The sequence below is a fragment of the Lycorma delicatula genome, chromosome 1 (genome assembly GCF_047948215.1).
Source record: "Lycorma delicatula isolate Av1 chromosome 1, ASM4794821v1, whole genome shotgun sequence".
NCBI classification, from domain to species: Eukaryota; Metazoa; Arthropoda; class Insecta; order Hemiptera; family Fulgoridae; genus Lycorma; species Lycorma delicatula.
This window is the reverse complement of record NC_134455.1, coordinates 230,564,020-230,590,054: the sequence shown is the minus strand read 5'-3', so window position 1 is coordinate 230,590,054 and position 26,035 is coordinate 230,564,020. Positions and strand designations below refer to the sequence as shown.

General features: G+C 33.0%; 1 protein-coding gene across 2 annotated transcripts in view; it reads left to right on the top strand.

Annotated features, from left to right (window-relative positions):
- The window catches only part of LOC142329451 (cobalamin trafficking protein CblD-like), a 40,884-nt gene extending 17,563 nt beyond the window's left edge, over positions 1-23,321 (top strand). For both annotated transcript variants that reach the window (XM_075374098.1, XM_075374104.1), the window contains exons 4-7: positions 1,684-1,750; positions 10,347-10,480; positions 17,976-18,186; positions 23,081-23,321. In XM_075374098.1, coding sequence (XP_075230213.1) covers positions 1,684-1,750; positions 10,347-10,480; positions 17,976-18,186; positions 23,081-23,151 — 483 coding nt within the window. In that variant the 3' untranslated portion in view covers positions 23,152-23,321. The remainder of the gene's footprint in view (positions 1-1,683; positions 1,751-10,346; positions 10,481-17,975; positions 18,187-23,080) is intronic.
- The last annotated feature ends 2,714 nt before the right edge of the window (positions 23,322-26,035 follow it).

Sequence of the window (26,035 nt, the reverse complement as noted above, 5' to 3'; positions counted from 1 at the left end):
TTACCAAAGTGACTAATAAAAAGCTGGATAAATATTTGGCCAGATGTCCAAATGGAAGAATCACTCGTTGTCTAATTTTAATTGATAAAGACAGCGACACTTATGAAAACCTTTTTCAGTTATTTCAGAAATTGGAAGGTTGTTCAGTAGTAAATGATGAAGACATTGCTCTCTGGATAACATGAGATAAATAACATTGGGAATGAGATCTTGAGTGAAGATGAGATTGTGAAGGCTTGTTGGTGACGTCCTTGCAAGTTAGCTAAAATGACAGCTCAGACGATGAAATTGTAGAAGATGTAACTTGCCCAAATAATTCTGAATCTGTGGAAATGTTAGAGCAATTACCTGTTGTGAAAGATAAGAAAACTTCTAAGAAACTTTTAACGTTAAAGTATTTACAAGATTGTGTAGCCCAAAAGCACTTTTCAAATTTAAAATAGAAAAATATTTTCAATTGATATTTTACTGTAATATGTACTGCATAATGTTAATTTATGGCTATCAACCTTTCATCTTTGTTACAAAAAGTAAACAGTAAAAAGTTATTTATCCAGATGGAAACTCCACTTATTGTTGTAATTAATGATTTACGGATATCATTTAATTTTACATTGCTGTGATTATTACCTTCTTTTTCAAAATTTTATTCTTTTTTGAGGTTTTCCAGATAATGTGAAACAATCAGGTTATCTGGGTACAGTTTTCTCCCCTTATCCATAACCTGGTATCTTATCCTAATATCAAATAAGTGTGTGTTACATAATAAGAAAGTTAATGACTTACTATATTGAGTTAAGTTAATACAACAATAATTACATTACTGTTATATTTATATGAGTTTACATTAAATTACTGTTTTATGTCATACATGAAGCAAATCCATTGCAGTAAATTTTTGTGTTTTATTTTATATTTATTTTTATTTAATGATTGTACAATTTTATGTAAGTTTCTTTTATAAATGTTTTTTAATGAATAAATTATTTTGTACGTAAAATTTTTGTTTCTAATTTTAAAAAAATTACTTAATCATAATAAGGTGTCTTTAAAAAAAAAAAAACAAATAATCTCTTTACACTATATCTATTTGATTTTGTTGAATTTGGATTAAGTTTTAAAATTACTCTTTAACATACCTTGTTACAACCTCCCATCATATATTTTCAAATGTGCTTCCTTATTTAGCTATTAAAGGGAAATAGATTGTTTTTTACTATATATTTACAATTTGAATATTTATCACAGGATAAATTATGTTTTTACAATCAGACGTGTGAAAAAGAAATATAGGAAGATGGCAATTTGCAAAAGAAGTTATCTACATTGCCATGTTTATCCTTAAGTTAGTTGCCTTTTTATTTTCCGTTTTTGAAAAGTTAAAATATAATGCCAAGAAAACTGTTTGTTTATATTTTTAAAGGTATATAAGAAAACGTGTTTAAAAAATCAGTACAATAGTCAAGAAAAGTAACCATTTTAAGGCTTAATCTTGAAATTTTACTGATGAAAATTTAATTTTATTACTACATCAAGGATGTTTGGTAATTTTGATTTCAAGATTGCACAGTTGCTGAAGTCAAATATGTGAAATTTGTTAGTACAATCTTCTTTTATTGTAATAGATTGTCAGTTAAGTTTAATGTTATAAAAAGTTAGTTAAGTAATAATGTTTATTTTCAGTTTTTAGGTATTGAATGTTTAGAACTTGATTGCACTGTGCAAGAATGTCCTGTTTTGCTTCGACAAGGTATGCTGTATTTTACTAATTAGATGAATATTTATGTCTAACAGTGGATTATAAAGCAAATAACAGTAAATATGAAATGTGATAAAGAAATTCTGAAACTAGACTTATAAAAAAAACATACCTTATTGCTTATCAAAGCATAAACTAAATTCAGTTCTGTTCAATTACCTGATGTAAATTTGACCACCATCCTCTATGAAGTAGTCTCCTTGTGCAGTAATGCACTGCATATTTTCTGTTGGTTCTCTTACTATTGGAATGCTTCAAGGAAGTTTCATGTAGTAAGTCTGTTATATACTTTGAGTAGGGCCTAATCATACTGGATCTCCTTCACAATTTCAAAATAAATGACCGTTAAGTTTGAGTGTTTGGTGAAGAGGAAAGTTTCACTGACTAAGTGTGGGACACATGTAGCTGAAAAACTTGAATGTTATTCCAGCTAAACAACTCATGTTTTTGGGTATGTCATTTGGAGAATTGTGGTGGAATACCCAAATACTTTTAAGTAAAGTTTAAATTTGTTAGTAGTGTCCAATTTCATTTCTTAGATATCTCAGAACCTTACAGCAGAACTTTACATTGATAATCTGATTTTTCCAGAAGAAAATCAGTTTCACTACCAAATTGGTGGAGTTGCCAATGAAATGCTATTCTTTCTTTGGCCTGTGAGTGTTGAGGTCTCTCTTTGTGAAGAATCTGCTTAGTTTTTGGATCATAGTTGCCTACTTCTAGCCTACCCCCCCCCCCCCCCCCACACACAACCTGAAGTTTGGAATATTCTGTGCTTCCTGATGAATTTTCTTGTATTTTTAACCATGGTCCTTCTTATGAAGTTGTCAATAGTTCAATACAAGTCTTTATAATAGACACGAGGATTGTCTGCATTGTGTCAGATGATTTGTTTAAGCTGTTTAATTTTGTTTACATTTTCTGGGTGTGTACACGATGGTGTCTGTGATCTCTCTATTCACGAGCTATGATAACTCTCAAAATACCTTGACTATTCCTTATTACCTTGACTTACTGCATCATTGCTATAGGCCTGGTAGATTATTTGATAGTTCTTTGTTGTAGATATGTGAGTTTGATGCAGAATTTATGTTAACCTCTCTGCTTCACCTTATGCTCTATAGTGAAATTGCAGATGTGCCTAGCATGTGATAACAAAACTGCAAATTAAAAACCCAGATATATGCAGAACGATGTCATTTGGCATGCTGATCATAAGTATCCACTACTGCTGAACTTACAAGGAATGCTATGCCCTATATTTATTTTTTATAGGACTAGTCTGAATTCTCTGATAGCATTTCATAAAATATATTTTTAATTAACCAGACTTTACTGTGATTAAACTTATTTTGAGCAGGATTATATATATATATATATATAAATAAAACTTATATATTATCATGATGAAAAAGTGTTCAAACAATCTTATTACATCTCGGCATAAACTTGTGTTTCTTTTAAGTGACACAGTATTTATTTTGAAAAAACATTTATTGTCGCTAATAAAAACTGGCACAAAACTATTTCTCAGATTACACTGTAGTTTGATTGTTTCGGTTGTGTTTAAATGTGTGGCAATTTTTTTATACAATAAAATGTAAAGATTTCACCTAATAATTAAGATTTCACATAATTTGACAAAGCTGATATAGAGAATTTAATTAAATTAAAAATTGACATGGCTGCCATTATGAAATTTGGAGATATAAATCGGCTACATTTATTTCATAAAGAATGAAAGTTTAAACTTGATTACAAATTTCATTATATAAGGTCTGGGCTAAAGGTATCCAAAAGTAATTGCCTATATTTAGAAAACCAGTCATCATAATCTCTTAAACAGAGGCTCAATGGACAAGAAATATCTCCAAGATTTGTTCTGTATACTCTCAAAGTCAGTGGAATTTGCATGCACAGGCAATCTTACTCACAATGCAAATATAGTTGGTAGTAGTTGTTGTAGGATGTGGATCGTACAACAGAAGGCAGGCTTTGGTTACTGGAGTTTCAATAAGTTACAAACTGAATGGAATATTGATCCTCCTGTAGTCTATTCGTCAGTGGGATATGACTTGGAAGCTTGGTTTCACAAACTGGAAATCATCCAAAAGTTGCAGTTAGTGACGAGACTATGGTTCGTTTACACAAAGCAATCACTGTCAGTCATGGAAAGTCAATTAAGCAGGCTAGTTAAGAACTGAAAATTTCTTGTTCTAGTGTTCATGATATTGTTCATAAGCAGCTCCATTTGTGAGTGTACAAGTTACAACTTCATCACATTAAACCAAACGATTGCAATTTATGATATCAGTTTGTTGCAGAGGTAATGCACTGTGTTGAAAACAATCTTGATACATTGTTATTTAGGCATTGCTGCATGAGTACAGCTTGCCAGAATCTACTACTAGTGAGTCTGCTGAGGTAGCTGGTCCAAAGAGAAGAAGGAGAGAAGAAAGAGGAGTCACTCCACAAAAGGAGCCTCACAAGATGAGGGGGCAGAGCAGGAGGAGGGACACTGAACTCCTTGAAAGGGGAATTCTTTAAATATGTCCGTTAGCTGATTGAAAAAAAAAAGCTTGAGTGGTACTCTTATGAAACATGCAGCAAAAACCACACTTCTCCATGAGCTTAAGGAGTTAGCAGGAGACATGGTGGGAGTGGTGGCAGAACTCCGTGAATCTAACCAGTTCGAGAAGAAGGTTGTGGGTAAGGAGGTAGTCTGCCAGACAGTGAGCAAGATGGGCATTAGTGAGATCCTGCCACAATTGGAGGAGGGTGCTAAGGATGAAGATGTAGACAAGATGGTGGTAGCCAGATGAAATTCTACATTTATTAGAATTATTGAGCTTAAAGAATTGACATTCCTTGATAGGGACAGGGACTTTGTGGTTTTATGGATCTATCAAAACTGAAGTTTAGACTCTGAATCAGTTTAAAAGTGGTTCCGAAAGTCAGCGATCTCGCCATGGGAGGTAAGCTTGAGGTGGGACACTTGATGGTCTGTAGTGAGGCCGCCATGCTCCTACATGGTGATGATTTGGAAGATTATGAACGGAAGGTCTTTATCATAGTAATTGATTCAGGGATTGGAGGGGCAAATATACTGTCAAAGGGAAGTGCATTGTTAAAGTCTTTCTCTTGGCGAAATATAATGTGATTTTTGCTGCAAAAGATTGTGATGTGGCATGTGTGTTACGGAAATTAATTGAATGTACATTTTACAGAACCGACAGATCATCCGGCATATACATTGACAAAGCCACTAAAACTAACTTTAGAAGGAACAGGTTCATCTAGGCAGCCAAAGGATAAGTAAAAAAACCCTGGTCACTAGATTGACAGAGAAAGATGGAAAACAGGCATATGCGTACCTATTAAGAGAGGTCAAGTGTTGTGAGGAGGATGACTTGGAAATCCTCTCAGTCTGCAACTCTGTGTATACAGAAGCTGTCAGGCCCATGATCTTCTATGGGGCACAGCTAGAGATGGCAGATGTGTTCTTTTGCTGGTCACAGAGCCCAACTGGGGAGCAACGCATGGTAAGAAGTGGTAGAAGAACCCGAATTGCACGTGTGCAACTGCTGGTGGCCGGACGAACTTATATCAGTAGTAGTGGTTCTGGCAGGGGTTTTGTCTGGGTGGTGGTGGAAGAGACTACCTTTTTTAACTGCTACATTTGCAGAGTATCCTTTCAGGCTATTCTTTAGGTGCTTGAAGATCTGACTGTGGTGATAAGGAGTTGTGATGGCCAGGTCATGTTGTCTGGGGAGTTCAATGCTAAGAATCCGGAGATGGGCTGTGAAAGATGGTCTCCTTGGGTATGGTGAGTGTTAATGAGCACACATTCCATCATGAACTTCGTGGATACACTTTTGACCTGATGTTTGTCAGGGAGGCATATATGAACAAAGTAGAATGGAGAGTATTAAATGAGGAGAGCTGAGCAATCATAGGTGTGTAGAGGTGATTGTTGGGCATCTTAGGGTTTTCTGGAGTGTGACTCTGTTGCTCTGGAGAGTGACTCTGGAATTGATACCCCAACTGCAGGAAATTTTTGTGGAGAACGTTGGAGATCTGGATAGAATTGAGCTGGAGAGGTTGCATGGCGCAATGATGGACTCCTATCCTAACCAGTGATCTAATGATGGATAGGGTAGGTGTATGAGACACAAAACAGTTTGGTGGTGGACTCCAGAAATTGCAGATATTTGGAAGAGATGTTCGACTATGCAGGATTCTGATGCAGAGCAGCAGGTGATAGGACACGACGGTGATTTAGAGCATGACCTATAAATTGCTTAAACAGACTAGAAAACAATTAAGAAAGATCATTACAAAATCAAAAATGGCTAAATGGAATAAGGTATTCGCTGACCTCGAAGAGATCCTTTGGTGTCACGTTTGAAAGAGTGAGTGATAAATTTGGAAGGGCACTTCCCAAGCTATCTAAAGATCAGTTGAGGAAGTCTCTTTGGAAGCGTTTTCCTGAGGATAACAGCTGAAGGAGGAGGCAAGTGGTAGCAGTGGAGATCCTAGATTTGCCATGGAAGAATGGCATTATGCCCTACCTAAACTTAGACCATGCAAGAGTCCAGGACCAGATGACATCCCAGTGGATGTTCTTAAAATTTTTGCTGAGGCATCACTTTTGGCGTTTTTGGAAGTTTACAGTTTGGCCCTCCTGAGGGAGACTATCCTGGGGAGCTGGAAGGATGCTCGGGATTACATGACTACTTGGTGATGATTGTTAAGGAGGGGGTGGGTTTTGTCCCATGTCCCTCATTAACACTGTGGGAGAAGTGTTAAAAGAAACATTACTAGCTAGAAGACTGGAATTAAAGTTGAAGAATCAGAGAGGCCTTTTGGAAAACCGGCTTTAGAAAAGGGAAATCTACAATTGATGCAGTTAGAAGGGTTATGGAGATTTCGAACGAGGCGGCAGCCAGATATAGACACACCAGAAGAATTCCTATTGTCATTTTTAGATATTAAGAAAGCATTTAACTGCACCACTTGGACCTCTATTATTAACCAACTGGAGGAGAAGGTGACTTTTTACCTGATCAGAACTATACAAGAATACTTGATGGTGATGGGTAGAACATTGCCTCTATGAAAGGAGAGGAGGTTGCCATGACAATGGAAAGGGGGTGTCGCCTCAGGGATCACTACTGGACCCCCTTTTGTGGAGTGTTGTTTAAGAGAGCCTCCTGGCAAGGAGGCTTCCAGCAGGTGCTGAAATAGTCGCTTACATAGATGACCTCGTGCAGGTAGTGCCCGCGAGGATAGTGACGGAGGAAATAGCTGGCCGACAAAGTTTTGTTGTACCTTGTTGAATGGCTAAAACTAAGAGGACTGTCAGTGTTGCCTAACAAAATAATCATGATCTAGATGACCGGGAGAAGAAGGATCCCTGGAGTCTCTGTAAGGCGGGAGGCTATTGAGGTGACCCTCTCCTCATAGCAAAGTATTTGGGAGAGTGTATAGATAGGATGAGAGGGTTTACTACACATCTTTTGGAAGTATGTATGAAAGCAGAGAGGTTGACTGCCGCGGTGGGGAGGCTGATGCGGTATGTTGGGGGCCTTCACACCTCGAAGGGAAGAATTATTGCTTCTACCATTTCGGCCATTTTATATGCAGTACCAATTTGGGACATGCCCCTATGGATTAAGCGTAACAAAGCTCGTGTACACAGTGTTTATTGGCGACTGGTGCTGCAGGTCGCACAAGCTTATTGAACAGTGTTGCTCATGGCAGTGCTGGTCATCACCGGAATGCATCCATTAGATTTAATGGCAGAGGGGAGGCTGGCCAGGTATCAGGGTGAAGATTTGAAGGTGGCCAGTGATGAGCTAATGAGAAAATAGCAAGAGTGATGGGATGGTGATTACACAGGCAGATGGACACTTCGCTTAATTCCAGGTGCATCAGGTCATGGTTAAACAGGGGACATAGGGAGCTGGATATATGGACGACTAGGTGGCTGATGGAATATGGGTCGTTCATTGACTACCTCCACACAAAGAGAAGAAGGGAGACCCCTTGGTGTTTGTATAGTGAGGAAGATGTGCGTTTTCACATTTTTAAGGTGCCCTGGATGGAGGTCAGAGTACTCATTCCAGTCAGAATTACTCCCAGAGGAGATTATGGTTAACATGCTTTGTTCGGAAGAGGGGTGGAACCATTGTAGTATAGCTGGTTTAAAAGAGTGTTAACTAAAAAGTTGAAAGAAGAAGAAGAATGGAACTAAGAACAGGAAGTAAGTCTAATAGTAGTGATTGTGGAAGGCCAGCCTCTGTGGGTGGGTAGCAGGGTCCAACAGGATCATCGCTGCTGGGTGCCCTTGGGAGATGCTGAAAGCCATCACCTGAGGGCGATGCCGGGAGTTCCCAAAGACATTCGTAGTGATGAGGGCATACCTTATGTAACACCTTAAGGTAACAACCATCACCATGTAGTTTAGTTTAGGGGAGAGGGTGTTTAGTGGGTCCCCGCATAGGCGGGAAACCCCAGACACCCAGTAGTACAGACTGCTGGGCATCTGGTAGCAGATTTTCCCTCCTCCAATGTAGAATAAAAAAAATTATCATCTAGATATCTGTTTAGCTACATAAGGTGCACACATCGAACTTGACTAACCTTCATTAAAACTTGGTGAGTTGCTGTGTTTAGTAAAGAAAGTAATGATTTAAGATATATTAACTGGTTCTTTTAATATAAGCTGTTACTTTTGGATACCTGGAAAGTCCTGGACACTCTGTATATGAATGCATTCTTGTGATTTGCATAAATATTGCTTCCCAGAGTTTGTCTACCTGCTTTTGTATTGCTAAATAATTTCTTTATTAGTAATTTTTCTTTATATTGTGAATATTTTTTCGAGCATTATATTCCATTATATGTGTAAACATGTTAATGTTGATAATTATTCAAAAAAATCACTAAGATAAGTCAGAAAACAGACTGAACTTTATAGAATTTTCATTGGAAAATGAGTATTCTACAATTTATTTTAATGATCATTCAAATAATCATTAATTAAAATATTGTTTTAATTGAAACAGTTGTTACCTTACTAAATTTATTAAACAAATGATTTCTGAGAATATAAATTTGATTGTGAGAAACTGCTATTTTAATTTATGCGATGTGTATCCAAAAGGTAAGTACAATTTTCTTCTATCACCCTCTGCTGTGATCACAACTCTTGAGTATGCTCACACATGCTCTCATTCATTGGCATTCAGTAAACGCCATTACAAGTACACAATGTTTGTTTATAGTTAATTAAACATAGTTTTAAATGTTTTAAGTGAGATTCCTGCTGATTGTGAAATTAAAGCAGTTATCAGATTTTTAAACTTGAGAAATATCAAACCAGCTGATATTCATCAACAAATTAGTGAAAATTATGTTTAAAAAAATATGAGTAAGGAATGGTTAGAAAGTTTGTGCAGCAGTTCATTGAGCGATGCAGTAATTGAACATTTACAATTTCTTTGTTATGTATTAAGTTCTCTAAAATATCAGAAACAGTTCTGCATGAAATTTTAACACAAAACCTAGGCTATAACAATCTCTGTTCATGTTGGGTGCCAAAAATGTAACAGTGTTCACAAAAAACAAGCAATTAAGACTGCTCAGTTTTTTCTTTTATGATATAAAAATGAAGGTAACAATTTCTTGAGCCAAATAGTGACTAGTTACGAGACTTGGGTCTTGCACACCACCACAGAATCCAAACAGCAGTCTATGGGGTCAAAATCACTGTTTCAACACGCGAAAAATCATGTGAACTGTCCTCTGGGTTAAGAATAGAGTATTGTTGATTATTTTCTTGCCAAGAGATGAGACTGTTAAGTAGTTCACATTATTGTAATACTCTCAAAAAACTGTGCTGTGCAATCCAAAACAAAAGGAGAGGCACACGCTCAGTTATTGGATTTGTTGCTTCATAACAATGCTTATCCGCATGTTGCCAGTGAAACTCAAGTCTTGATTGAACAGTTTGGCTGCTAACAGCTGAAGCACCCACCTTATTCCTGATTTGGCACCAAATGACTATCATTCTTTTCTCTATCTCAAGTGATCCCTTGATATGATGTGAAAAATGTTGTACAACAGTGGTTATCTTCACTGGCAGCTCCATTATTCAAGGAAGGAATGAAGAAAAGATTGATTGCAAGATATATAAACTGCCTTTATAATGGTGGAAATTATACAGAAAAGTAGTTGCAATAATAGAATTATTCTGTTGAAAATTGTGTCTTTTTAAGTAACAAATGAAAACAGTACTTACTTTCCAGATGCCTCTTTTATCATTTGTTTTATTATTGAACTTAGCATTGAAAATCTGCAAAAGAGTATTGACTGCTGGTAGGTTTACTCGTTGTTATTTTTTTTGTCTTTGATGTATTTTACAAATTACCTGTAGAATAAAATCAAATTTAACCCTAAATTAAAAATTATAATATTTTATTATGAGCAAAGTTTAAGATTTTTTATTTATCTTTTAGTACAAATGTTCAATTTTGTTTCATTAGTACTTATCATTTCCAATGGTATCTTTGATCTGTTTTAGGCATTATAGATATGTTTCCAGGAACTGATCTTGGCAATGGTTCAGTTTCAGTTATTACTCTATCACAGAAAAAGACCAAGTTAAAGAAATCACAACAAATTACTATACAAGAATTGGAGAAGTTGACTAAACTAGTGAGTTACAATAAGAAACATTATTTTAAAAGAATCTTTAGACCTATAAAAATGTGATCTGGTTGCTGAATTATATTATTATTATAATTTAATCACTTCTGGTTATTTTATAAGATTACTTATACGTATTATTTATTTGTAAGCATTTTTTATTATTTGGTTCTGAAATATTTGTTATAGCAGTCATTTTTATAACAATTATAATCTGGTTTCAGCCTGTTATTTTGAACATAAATAAATAACTTACTACAGTAAAGCGTGAATGTATAATGTGTAAGCTGTTTTATTCTTGTTTGAGCTGTTGCGCTGTCAACCTCCTTATAGACTACTGCCCCAATAGCTAAAATGACACATAAAGAAATACTATAATCTTTCACTTAATTACCTTCCATGTTTTTCTGTATAATTATTTATGACCTTTATAGTCTTATTTGTGATGAAAGATTCTTAACACATCTAATGTTGGAGAATGGATTGTAATGTCCTGCTAAGCATCAATAAGCGACAGTGGTCATTCTTGTATATCCTTTCATATTATTAAAAATATGGGAGGTTGTGGTGTGGTTTTAGTGCTCAGTGTTTGCCATTACTCATTGGTCCTATAGCTATACAGTACAGTATAGCTTGTTACAGTGCTTCAATTTCTTGCTGCAAAAGTAATTTTTTTTTAAAAGCAGAATTTTAGACATGCTTTTTCAGTTATAATTTTTCTATTTGATATATTTTTAAATGGTTTGACAAATTTAAAAATTTATATCTATAATTATTAGTTTTTTGATCTTAATGAATTTTTTTGTGCTAGAAAAATTGTTATTCTTTGTAATAAATTTGTTTTAAGATTTGGAATTTTGACTACATATAAAGATAAAAGCTTTTCAGATTTATTTAATTATTGTTACGGGTAGTTTATATTTTTAATTACAACAAAGTAGCGCTGCTCAATGTAATTTTCAGAGGAGAGAAGTATTTGTAATTTTATTTCAGATTTGAATCAAAGTATGTAAGTAAACTATATAATAGATATCCTACACAGTTATTGTTATCACTTACAAATTTCAAAACCTGATATTACATTATTCTATCAAAATAAACTCTTGAAAATGCAAAAAGCTTGCTAGCCATTCAAGAATTTTATTTATTTTTTTTTTTGTGATGTTCATATTTTATAACTTAGTCAAAATCTGATCAAAATCTTTCATGTATTTCTTTAAAAACATATTGTATTTGATCCTTCCCATTTATAAATCTAAACTAATTTGCAACCCTTATAAGCTTATCTAGGAGAGGGGATTGTGTTATATTCAGTAAAATGATTAGATATGGAGAGGGTACCCAAAAAGAAATGGAAATTATTTTCTGTAGACAAGTGGTTGGGAGTGCTGCCTTTTCCCACTAGGTGCATTTACTAGACAGACCCTACTCAGTTGTCTAGGAAGCATTCATGAGAAACTTTTGCAGCAATGTGATTATTTTCTTCAACGCTTTGTGATTCTATTATTGCAAACATTAAAAGAGTAACTCACCAACATCTGTTCTGTTTCCTGTCATGTTAAATTTGTTCCTCAGGGCACCACAGTAAACCAACATTACTATCCAGAAGTGCTGAAGTGATTGTACATGGCAGTGAGAAAAAACTACTTGAATTGTGGTGATCGAAAAACTGGCTGCTTCATCACGACAATGCACCTACCCACACAGCATTGAAACTCTGCCAGATTTATTTTAAGACATTTGTAGCCTTGAGTTTGTACAACTCTTATTTCTTCTGAATGCTATAGAACAGCTATACAACATGTCTTGAAAAAAAAAATAATTTGGGAATATGTTCTACCAGTGAAAATAAAAGATTCATATAAACATTTGAGACGTTATCTCTAAAGTAAAGACAGTTTCATTATAAAAAAATTTATTCTGAAAACATAATATTTTTTATTTCTCTTAACTACATACCTTATACTACTACTTCTCTATATAATCACCACATGAATTAAGACATTTATGGTAGGTTATGTGATACCAGCTTCAATATACCCTCATCATATTCTTCAGCCGCCAGTCCATTTAGCCACTGATTAACAGCATTTTTAAGTTCACCACTCAAAAATTCCTTCAATTTCCCAAACAAATGGTAATCAGAAGAAGCTAAGTCCAGACTGTATGATGTGTGATCAAAAATTTCCCATACAAATATTCTCAGTAAATCACATGTCGGATCCACCACAACATTTGGATGTGCATTATCGTGCAGCAGGACAATATCGGTCAGCTGCCCATTTGCAGATTTTGAATGGTGCGTCATAACTTACGTAGAGTTTTGCAGTAGGCTTTTGCATTTATAGTTCCATATGGCATGAAATCGATCAGCAGTATGCCAAACCGATCCCCAAAAACTGTGACCATCAATTTACATTCAAATGGCTGTGGCTTGACCTTTGTCATTCTGGTTGGCGATTGAGGATTACTCCATTCACTTGACTGTCGTTTTCTCTCTGGCATGTAAGCCAGTAACAATCAAATTAAGGAACTCATCACCATTTTCTGTGTTGTTAAGCTTAAGGGATAAATTCATGAAAAAATAAAGTGAGCCATCCACATCCAGAATGAATTAATTGGTAAAAAGACAAGATTATACAATGACAGTTATTTAAATTATGATCTTACCTCTTTGGATGGAAAGCCACAGTGCATTGTTTGATTTCAAGTCCTCTCCGATGAAAGCATGAATCCATCAGAATTAATTTAACACTTTGAAACTAAACATCTGGATCATAAATCATACCCTTGGAATTTTTAAAGAAAATTACATGCTTGAGCATTTGTAAATCAAACTGTACTGATAAAAGTGCATTTGAAGCATTCTTTCTTGTAACATTAAGAGTAGCTAAGATGTCCAAACCACATGTAATCGTAGAAAACCTCATATTGCCTGCTGCAATTGATATAGTCAGTGTTTAACAAGCATGGAAATCCCACTTTCTAATGACATAGTATCAAGGCAAATAGATGACATGGCTGCCGGTTCGCAATCTGGTAATTCAGTGAGTTCAAGTGAATTTTGTAATATTCAGTTTGATGAATCAGCAGTGGCAAACATTTCTCAGTTCTTATGTTTTGTTAGATATGAATGCGATAGGGATAAATCAATAAAAGAAAAATGTTTTGCAAATCAATACCTGGTCATGCAACAGGACAGTCTTTTTAATTTGATTTTTATGAGGCTTCTAAAAAGTATAACATAGGTTGGATAATAGTATTAGAGTATGTAGTGATAGTGCAAAGGCAGTAACAGAAAAGAACTGAATTTTTGAAAAAATTATTGTCATACCAAGGGCAAAATGGGACATACTGCTTCCATTACAGACATGCTCTTGCCACAAAAAATATGCCAGCAAATCTCAAACTAATTCTTTGTAAAGCTTAGAATGTTTAATTTTATTTAAAGTCAACTATTACAGAATAGGCTGTTTGCTAAACTATGTAATGAAGTTGATGAAAAGTAAAAATCTCTTCTTTTCCATACAGAAGTCTCATGGTTATCATAGCAGAAAGTGTTAACCTGGTTATTGGAATTGCAAGATAAATTAATATTATTTTTCCAGTATGTACAAACACCATTCTTGATGATTTTCAATAATGAGTATATGTTGCTATTGGCTTTCTTAGCTGATGTATTTTTGTATTTAGACAACTTGAATCTGAATTAACAAGGACATGATAAAAACATTTTATTAATGACAAAGTTCTTGCTTTCATTAAGAAGCTTGATATCTGGATTATTCGCCTTCAAAGCAAAAATTTTGATATGTTTCCATTCCCTTCAGATTATATTGAGAAAAAATTTGGGTGAAGAATACATTATTATTCACCACAGATTTGATAGCATGAAGATAAAAAAAAATTCAGTTGTGGAGTATTTCCCGGAAGATAAAAATGAGATTGGTACTGAATCATTTAGTGAAAACGTTGTTGCAGCTGCTAAATTAGCAGTATAGTTTCACAACCAGCTCATTAAAATGTTCGTTGATGAAACACACCTGCAATTCACGTCTGAAGATTTAGATATGTTCTGGCTGCTCATCTAAGTGAATATGGAAATTTAGCCCTAGAAGCATTGAAAATATTTAGTCCCTTTCATTACATCTTACCTTTGTGAAAAGGGTTTTTGTCTATGGTTATGCTAATAACTAAACATACAAATTGCCTTTTGGTGATAAAAGGCAATTTGCTTTTGTGTTTTCTAACATTGATCCGTATATGGAGAAAATTTAAAATGAAAAACAAATGCAACCATCTCATTAATTTATCTTTTCATGTGTACTACTTGTAACTAAAATGTTTATAATAAATGATTTTTTTTTGCTCATACATATTTTCATTGTTGTTTACATGTAAAGTTGACTCTTGTATGACTAGGACCCCAAGGTTGAGAAATGGTGAGTTAGATTATTTGCAGTAAGGTTAATTATGCATTTTTATGAAAAACAAATTAAGCTTTTATGAAGCTTGAGTATAATATTGAAAAGCTTATGTTATACAGAGTGTATCACGAAGTTCTCCCAGGACTTTCATAACCTATTCTACTGGTGAAAATAATGGAAAAAGTTCATAACATATGTTCTGGAATGTTTCATTTGCAAGTTAACACGTAGTGAAAGATTTCGTTCACGATTTCAGCTACCCTGGTCAATTGAGATTGTACTGAAATCTTTAGGATATTAATTAATGGGCAAAATTAGTGATTTCTTATGGTTTTTGATTTAATCCTAAAAGATTAAATAAAAAGGTCCCACAAACATATCTGCGGTAGTTTTTGAGAAATCTGGGGTGGTGAAAACGAATAAATTGGGATAAAAATGTGTTTTTTATGATTGATGTAAGATAACTGTATTAAGTGTGTAATAAACACATAAAACTTTTAAACAAAACTTAATTTTGAACAAATTGGTGTAAGGTAAATTGAATAAAACAAAGGAAAGTTAAATAAAATTTGAATTTTATTTAGAAAATACGTTACTTTATTTGTTAGAAAAGTACTTGTTTAATGTAAACAAAAACCAATTTTTTTTGTTGATGTGAAAAATTTGTAAAATCAATATTTACTATTAAAAATTTAAAAAGATTTGGGAATTACACAGTTGTGAAATAAAAATTACTTGCGCAATAATTTTTTATTAATGACAGAAATACAATAAATTAATTGAAAAATTATCATTTCAATGTTGGCAATAAAATAAGAATAGGTGATCAACAATATATAATACTGTATTAATTAAATCATTCTGTATGATATATTAAGTATTATCAGGTACTGCGAACTGTGCTATCATTTTAGTGAAGTTTTTCTGTAAATTTTACCTTGAATGTGATCGGTTGGCCGTTAAACTAATAGGCTGTACTAATTTACAATAGAGGAATACGCTGTTATAGTATTCATTTTGGGTGTGTAATGGTAATTTTACAGTTGCTGCAGTAGAATATGAAATAAGTTTTCTGAGATTTCAGATCCCAAAACAATTAGCTATATTTTTCACAATCTTCAGGAAACTACCTAATCTTCAGGTTCACTACCTAATATTTGTACCAGCTATCTGCTCAACATGATGCTATTATTGATTAGATTATTATCAATGCAGATAGAAACATTCAGTTCAACATCTACACCCAGGAGACAGTCCTCTTCGCTTGGAGTTCTGAAACTGGTGAAATATAAATCAAGAACTCTATAAATAAGTTTAGTTTACTGAAGAGGCAAATTTCATTCGAGATGGCGTCAACATACATGGATAGAAGTAAATCCTCATGAAATGATGGAAGGCAATTTTCAACATCAATTACATGGTGCAGCCTTCTTTACAATCAGCTCTTGGCTGCTTAAATGCTGAGGTCTACTTGCACTTTCTTTAAAATGAACGCCACAGCTGCTTGAAGATGTTCCTGTAGCGCTGAGACGTAATGTATACTTCCAGCATGATAGTGTGCCTCTTCACTTTTGTGCCGTTTCCACTTAGATTATTTTCCTTGAGAAATTGATCGGTCATGGAGGTCTGTGTTCCTGGTCACCGACGTCCGATCTAATAACACCTTTAAATTTTTGCATCTGGGGATGGATGAAAAATAAGATATAATGAACAAAAATACATTCTGGTTCGGAAGTAATTGTCCACAATATGGATGTTGTGGAGCAACTTGAGGACAGCCCCGAAGTACTAAAAAGAGCAACAAAAGCAGTGTAGAAGTCTGCCAAGAAATGTATTGAAAATGGTGGGCTTATTTTTTAACATTTGTTATAAACTAGTATGTATATGGACTTTGTTCTGGTGTACTGTTTCTAAATAAAAATTTGAATCTTTCTAACTTTTCTCTGTTTAATTCAATTTACCTTACACCATTTTACTCAAAATTAAATTGTCTACAAGTTTTGTTTAAAATTTTTGTGTGTATGACCCATTTAATAAAGTTATTTTACATCAGTCGTAAAAAACACTTTGTTACCCCAATTTATTGGTTTTCACCCCAAATATCTCAAAAACTACTGCAGATATGGTTGTGGGATCTATTTTATTTAATTCTTCAGAATTAAATCAAAAACCATAAGAAATCACTCTGTTCCTTAATTAACATTTTAAAAATTTCTGTATGACCTCATTTCACCAGGGTAGCTTAAACCCGAGCGAAATCTTTCACCAATCGTTAACTCCCATATAAAACTTTTTAGGGCTTACGTTTATATAAACTTTTTCCATTATTTTCACAAGTAGAATAGGTTATTATAGTTATAGAACTTCATGATATTTTCTGTATTACTTGAATAATAAAGTTATCTTATATAAAAGGATATGGTGCATGGGTTTGTTTGTTGTATGTGCTCACATTTCTTGAGTTTAATCATTGGATTATAAGTTGTGTAAGGATTACAAAGGCTAGGAAATACTACTTTCATGTAAATAACATTTTCATTTATTTTTGACTACAATTATTAATTTCTGCAAAAATTTGCCAAACGTATGTTAGAAAAGTATTTTTTTACCAGTTTCTCAAAGACTACTTACAGAGCCAGTTTTTGTAACACTAATTGGCCTTTGACAAATGGCATTTATCATCCTTGCTCACATCCTTTAATTTACAGATACTAAGAGTGTCCAGTATAATTTTCCTGGTTGTTGGTTGCCCATGAATAAAATTTGCTGTACAACCTCCTTTTAATAAATGTGATTACTATCTATCCCAGGATTCCATTCTGTGTGGCAATGTTTCACACAGACACACATACCACATACTGCATGTGTGTTTAGCTGTAATATTCATTCCACACACACAAGTAAGGTTTGTGAGTTTATTGTTAATTTTTTATTATGGATGACAATTAAGATTCTTAATTATCAAGTTTTTAAAACAATATTCTACTACCTTTTCAATCGTATACATTTTAAGTTATGATATGTGAAGCTCTAATAGTTTGCACTTTTTGTTTTGTTGAACATTTTTTATGTTTTAGTTTGTGATTACTGCTTCTGAGATTTGTGTCAAACTGAAAATGGGTGGATACTGGGCAGATTTCATCAATCCTTTTTCTGGATTACCATATTATAATCCATTCTACAATTCAAAGAGAGAATTTGACAAACAGTTGACTTCATCTGGTTTTAAAATTGTTGAGAGAAATAATTGTAGAGTGATAGCCAACACTGGATCAAAAAATGTTGTGGGTCAGTTGAAATACATATTTAATTTTAAAATTAAAATAAAAACTTATTTTAGTTTAAATAGTTAAGTTAGAAGTCCAATATTAACCTTCAGGAACTTGTACTGTTGTATTTTGTACAACAAGTCTGTTCCTTGTTTGTTGTATATTGTGTAGTATGTTATGAATTTCACGAATTTCTGAGATACTGGAATTTTATTGGAGACATTTCAGATTGCTGTATAAAATATAATGTGCGAGTACTGATGTAGTTGGAATGTTGAACTAAGTCAAAATTTTTTATTAACTGTATCCAAATTTTGTCTTTTCATGGGTAAAATGGGATCTAATTAAAATTAAATTTTTTTTTTAATTACACTCTACATACAGTAAAACATTGATGATACAAGCATGATTTGGTCAAATGGAACCTAAAATGTTTAGTGTAAAATGTTGATTTTTTTTTTTGGTTATTTTTTATTAGATACACTATTATTTTGATGATTCAAATATCATTTGGTCAAATGGTACTTAGAATTTTATAATCTAATATTAATCCGTTTTAAGTACATGTCTAATTTACACTAAAATGCATGCAATATTTATTAAAAATTGTTACTGTTGTATAAAATACAAAGCATGAGTAGTTGTATTAAATTTTTAGTGAGAGTTCTTGAAGGTTAAGTGATACATTTATTAAATTTCATTGCAGGCCTTTGTTAAATTCTTAAAAAGAATAATTAGTCTGATTTACAGTGTCGTTGATCTCGCTGAACAGAACAGTTCAGCAATGAAAAATATTTGAAAGGTAATAAGTATTAGATTTATTACCTTCCTCCCAAAATCTAACTACTTTTATAAAAATTTACTAGTTGCTGTTAGAACATTGTGTGAAAAGGTTGGTTAGAACATTGTGTGAAAAGGTTTGGTTTAAAATAGTTTTCTAAACTTTTAGTATTTTGTAGAAAGTTAACTAAGTTCATCTCTTTATTTTAAAGTAATTTTATTTGTGTTTTGAATACTCTGAAGTCTGTGGGTTGATAGTTTATTTAACTGCTTTAAACTATATTTAGGGCAGTTCTAATCTACAACCTTTTTTTTACAGCATGAACTTGAAAAACTAAGTCATTCAGACTGAATGTTAAGATTCAGCTGAGTTGTTAGACTCAAAATTAAAGTAGAAAAACTTATTGGCCCTTGGTACTTTTTTCTCATGATTCAGATATAGAGGAAAAAAAATTTAATGTATATTCAAAGATCGTTGCTTATTATTTTGTTAATATCATTCCTGGCCTGTTAAAAATAATTTGGCAGAACATATGATGTAAAGGCATGGAGGCTAATCATTCTTCCATTCTTCAAATGGTAACATGCATGTTGTGCGAGTAGGGCATTCCATGTATCCAAAAAAGTACTACAAGAATTAAAAATTTTATTAAAACTTAGTGTGTTCATGAATGGATATGTGGCAACTTAAAACTTGTATCTTAGAGAGCACCAAAAAAAAAGAAGAGAATACACCAAATATCTCTTATGTGAATAGAACAGCTGAGAAAAAGTGGCAGGAAGAAGTAGCTATGTAGGTGGAATATTAGAACTTGGAAGGGGTTAAAAATACTGTGGCCACATTTGATTGATATATATAAAACCCTCCTTCTTCTACTTTATATCAAACTTGTATTGATGATGCAATTTGTAAATGCTCTATAGAAAAGAAAGTGAATGTTTTACATGTATGTACAAGTCTCCATGTCATCAGAAGCAAAACTGAGAACTATTTTCATCAGTTCAGGTATTCAAAAACTTTTCAAAGATGAAGGATTTGAAATCAAAATGGAAGAAATAAAAACAAAAGATGTATAGAATGATCTAATAAAGAGTTGTTAAAAAACCTTTTTGGAAAATAACGTTTACTGATTTCTGTGACAAAATGGTGTAGCATCCATCTTTCATCCAGAAGGTTTTGGGTTTGAATTAAGGTAAGGCTTGGTATTTTTCATGCACTACAAATATCTTGCGTATTTCACAAGCAACAGCCTGGAGCTTATGTGGTGAATTAACCATTCAATAAAAATATTAGGACTTTTAAGTTTATTGTTAAAAACTCTGTAACAAAGTTTAGAGATTTGGTTGTATAATGTTCTTGAATTTCAATTGGTTATATATAATTAAACTTCCTAAATTTTCATTTTAATTACTTCTTGGAAAATATTGGTCCTATCGGTAAAAAACAGGGGAAAAATTACACTACGATATAAATAAATTGGAATGCAGATACCAGGGAATGTGGAACATCGCCAACTAATATTGAAGAAAGAAGTTGCAATTTGTGTATAATAGAAAATATGGCAGAAAAAGCCTCATGCAAAAAATTAAAAGGCAACATAATAAAAGAGGTAACATAATGTAAGATGTTAACAGTTTTTTTAAGGTTCGGCGCATGATAATATTTTAGTTAAAATATAATTGATTCTCAGAATATACTGTTCCTATATTGTCTGCTTTCATTTTGTGGAACAGTTAATTTTAAAACATCAGATCACATTAAAATCAGTCATTAGATTGAAAAAAAAATTTCATTTACATTTTTACAGATCTGTGCTCAATATTTCTAAAGCTCAGAAATATTGAGTAAAATATTGAGTCAGAAATATTTCTGAGCTTTAGAAATATTGAGTAGTCAACAATATCAAGAGTAGAGTCAAATATGTGGAATTTTAAGTTAAAAAAATATTGCAAGTCATGTAATGTTATTGGTCATAAAAATTAGTTTGTTTTTAAAAACAAATATAAGAAAATGTACTACACAGCAAGTTTTAGACACAAATAAATCTACAAATTTCAACCTTTGGTCATTTATCTTTTGTATTAGACCCAGTGTATCATAGAAGTTACAAAGAAAAAAGGATTGATTGAGAACAGTAAATTAAATTAGTCCCTCATTTAGATTTTAGATAACACTAGGAAGACTAAATGCTGGAAACTGTAGAAAATCTGCACTTACCCATTTGGATCAGAAAGCTTGTACTTTAGAAAAAGTTTTGTTTTGCATAGGAGTTGCAGAGAGGAGAGGCCCTTTAGTGTTTCCACATTATAAATCATAGTTCACAATTGCCTAGGCGTGGTGAGTTCTGCTGTTGTTGTAAGAAGATGAGTGTAGTATCTACAGTAGATGTGGGAATTCCAATGAAATATCTATTGAGCCTTTTTTTGACAGAGACAAAATGACAAAAATTAATTTAACTACCAGATGCACCTTCTAAAAGTATTAGTACAATATAGCCCTTAAGCTGTTGAATTGGTTGCATGTACACTTTCAGAGGTATTAATCAGTTGGCAAAAATCATACCCTTGATTCAGTGTAGCCAAGTTAATTAATATTTTAAAACAAGGGAATGACCCCAAATTATTTTGCCCAGATATGTAACTCATCTTTGTGGTTTTAACAATTTGAAAGTTATATGCATTAGTTAAATTAAATTATCTGTTCTGCTGTTCTGATTGTTTAGGCTAATTTGTTGCTATGAATGTCAACCTACCTGGTAACTGACCTGGTATTTAATAGCTTTGACCAGAAATGGCCTAACCTAAAGAAAATATGTGTGGCAACCTTTTGAATCGTTTTGCTTTTTAGAATATGGTATGGAGGAAAGGACAGTCATGCTTCAAAGTAAAGTCGTATACACTGCTAGGTGATCCAGTTTATTATTTCCTGTGATCAGTTAGGTAATTTTAGGAAGTTAAGATTTTTCATGGTTAAACCAGAGTTCAGTTGTAGTTCGTACTTATTCTTTACTAATTTCTGTCAGCAGATCTTTGAAGTTGAGCTAAGCTAATGATATACTCTCCCCTTGAGTTTATCCACTGTTAGGTCCTGAAGTGGTTATGGTCAATCTATACTAGATACACAATTTAAAAATGTAGGTTTATATAAAATCTGCAGATAAGATTTCCCATTACATTGGAAATCTCAGTAAGGAGATTATTTCCCATTGTTTATGCTCATAAGTAATATTACAAAGGTACCCTAAGGTATCTAGAGGGATCAAGTCAATTTAGCCAGCAGAATCTTCTGACATTCTGAAGTAACCAGCAGAAAGCACAGCTAGAATCAATAATATTTCAAAATTAACTGTTACCATTTTGGGATTTGTCAATTCAAATGTTCATTTGAATGAACATCATGTTGTGGGAGGTCGGCATACAGTTTTGAACACAAATCATTCAACTCTTGTACAATGGTTTTCTGCTTCAGTATTGCTCCATCTTATCTAAGGAAAGTGACTATCCTGGCTTAAGGTATGGGCTTCTACAAACAATGGTCTTTCTGTGCCATTGTATATGAACATTGCAGCATCTATCTGTGCCATTATATATGAACATTGCAGCTTCTATTGTCAGACTGCAATCAAGAAAATCCTCTTGTAGCTGATTACCTAAAATATTATTAATGGAGAGATTTTTTATATTGCTTGGACTTGGTAGTATGAGTTGTGATTGACTGTTCCATATGCTAGCTTCAGGTTAAACTTGCATAACAAACCAGCTGCCTTATTGGACTATTTATGAACTTGTTTTATTATTAAATATGGATGATGTATTTCCTTTTCATGTAAGTTTAATTGATCAAATTCCTTTTTAACAACTGAAGTCCAGCATTATTTGATAATATTAGTGTCTTTTAATCTACCAATGAAGGCATATCTAACCTGCAAATGCTGTTACACAGGTAACTAATTGTTTTTGTAGCAGGAAGGAACTTTTGGTAGAAATTTCTTTCTACCTTTCTTGGTAGGAATGATTTGTCGCCCAACAATTTCAGTTGCTGGGTTATGTTAGGTAGTTGTATCATAGTTATAGTTAGTTTATTGTGGTTATGTATGAAATTTATTTATTTTCTTTTATTTATTTTATTTCAGGAAATATATTCACTACTGCTCCATCCACTGCTGGTTTACTATTAGATTTATTGCAAGAGTTTGAAGAATAGGATATAAAATTTATAAATGTTTTGACTGTTAATTTATAAATGTATATTTATCTATACTTAATGAAAAAAATTAGTCTTGAAACTGTTTATTATTGAATTTTTTTCTATGTAGGTAGTATTTTATGTTTTATTTTTAATTATCCTATATAAAATACAAAATTATGTTGTTATTGGGTTTTTTTTTTAACCTTGTAACAGTAAGCATCTTTATGTCCTAGTTAACTGTCAGCATTTTTTTTATAAAAATTAAAACAGCATAAAAAGTTAATGCCTAAGTGAATTTAGGATAAGTGGTGGTTTAAAGTATTACATATTAAATGCAAAACTGTTTTATCAAAATATTTTGTCATTATTTTCATCATTTATTTTAATTTCTTTTAAATCTTTTATGTACCTTTCACATGTTATACATGTATATATATATATACATGTATTACTATACTATGCTATTGTGATAATTTTTTTTTTCTCTGCCATGAATAATATGAAATTACTAATTACATTATATATTCCTCTTTCTTTTTCATCATGTACAGTCACAGAAATATATGGTGGCATTTTATTTTACTGTGGAAGCTGTGTTATTGTGTTGCCCTTTATCGAATCAAAAGTTATATTGTTTATTTTGAGTACTATGTATTCAATCTTAATTATTAAATGTTTAGATGATATCCTTTGAAATTGATAATTTTATATATATGTTATTTTACCAATACGTCAGAAGTGTAACATTACCAGAATTTATAATGATGGTGAACTACTATTATATAGTAAAACACTGTTTTTAAGGACATGCGGCTAAGTGCAGCTCAAAATAGAAATCTTAGCTAAATATTTAAAGCTCTGGAAATAGGAATGTCAGTTTGTTTTTACTGAAACTTTGTAATTTTGTTGTTTTATTATCAAGCGAATAAGTAGCAGGTGTCTAACTATGGTAGTTAACAAAAAAATCATGAAACATATATAGCAGAGCTGTTCTAGCAAGGCGCTTTTTCCTCGATGTATAGCTGTACATCTACTCCCCTTCGCAAGCGCCTTGCTGCTATACCTGCTTGGCTATACTTTGTATAGCCGTATAAATCTTAATGTATTAAGTCTTACCTTATCTTTTATTTCGATTTTGTGAATGAATCGCGAAGCTCATTTTTATATTAACTATCAACAAACAAGACTTATTTTCACTTAAAGAGAGAATCAACCATATACAGGTGGGGCAGTTAAACCACTTTTTATAAGTATTTAAAAACCTTACAAAAACATTTTTTTCTTATTTATTGCAACAAATGTTGAGTGTTGTGTAAATTAGTATAAGAGCCAAAAAAAGTTGATTATTGGTGAATGTCAGTCCAGGAAGACGGCAACCATCATTTTGTACGCATTGTCTGAGTATCAGTGTTTTTACACTGGGCGGTTTCAAAAAGCCTTTGACTACAGATATCCCCATAAAAAGAAATCACAAGAGCTCAGCTCTGACGATTGTGGACCCTGTGAACATTATCATTCCTACTGATGAGGCGGTTCAACAAAGGTTTTTTCAGTAAGTTCATTGTCACCCTGGTTGTGTGTCTAGTTAGAAATGAGAGTTCTCATTTACAGGAAATTGTTGAAATTCTGGAATGAGGAATGTTTCCAGCAATTGAACAAAGCTTGCTGATGTTACTGTAACTGCATGGCCATCATCATCCTTGCAAAATTATGGGCCAATTATGCCATTTGAAGAGATTGCACACCAGATTGTAACTTAAGCCAAATAGAGGCTGCAGTAAAACTGTTTCTGAAGAGAGAGAGAGAGAGATAGAGAGAGACTGTTTTTGAAGTGTTGAGGGTTGGCACTGGCTCAATAGCGAAAATTGTATTTAATTTATCCACATATCAATGAGCTGTGTCTAAAAGCAACTGTAACATGTGCTCATAAAAACCAGCGCAAATAGAATAATTTCTGTGGTTAAAGCATGGAGTATTTTCATTTTATACGGGTGTAGGTGCAAGTCATCATGCAAAATTTTCCTTATTGTTCAAGTCAAAAGTTTGAGAGCAACGCTGTGCTATCTGGCAGGGCAGTTCTGCTAGGGCTTCTTGTAATCACTATGCATACAGCCTCCACATTAATGGGAATCCTGCAGTTCTTGCACTGTCACCTCTTGTTGTTGTTTGACCTGTTTGACTTTACTACTTGAAACAGGAGCATAAGGCAGAAAATGAAAATATAGGTGATATTCGTGTTGTGCATATATGTAACCATTTTCTTACCATGCTGTAACACCGAAACCTCATTGTTGATCACTCCAATGCTGTATGTTATTCTATACTTCCAAGTTTATGGAAAGTGAAGGTTCTGTTTATTTCCCCTGCTGTACAAGCTTCTTAGAAACATGCAATTTTACTGCCCCACCTGTATTTTAATCTGATAGAGTTTAACTGAGAAAGAACTATATTATGCATTAAGTAGATTACTTTGTGAACTGATTTTAAGTTGTCTAAATATTATATATTTTCTTCAGCTGAGCTGTAGCCAAAAGCAGCAATTCTCTAAATGTAAAATGTACTTCTTTATCTTTTATAGAAAAGTATAATAAGTTTGAAGAGAAACATCTCGGTTACAAAAAAGATTGATGGTTGTAAATTTTAGTCCCTTTCAATTTTTTTTTTTGTTTGTGTGCACGCGTAAATGTAGTTTCAAAAATAATTAAAAAGTAATTTTTTAATAATAACATAGTTTTAAGCCTCATCTTATTGATGAGGCTTACATCAATTAGGTGTAACTTTTGGCTATCATTCTCATTGTTACCATACATGTCTGCCATGCATTCAGTGAAATGTAAAATAGACTCATTCCAACCAGTCTTGAGAGAACTTCTGTTATTGCAATCAAAAGAACTCCATT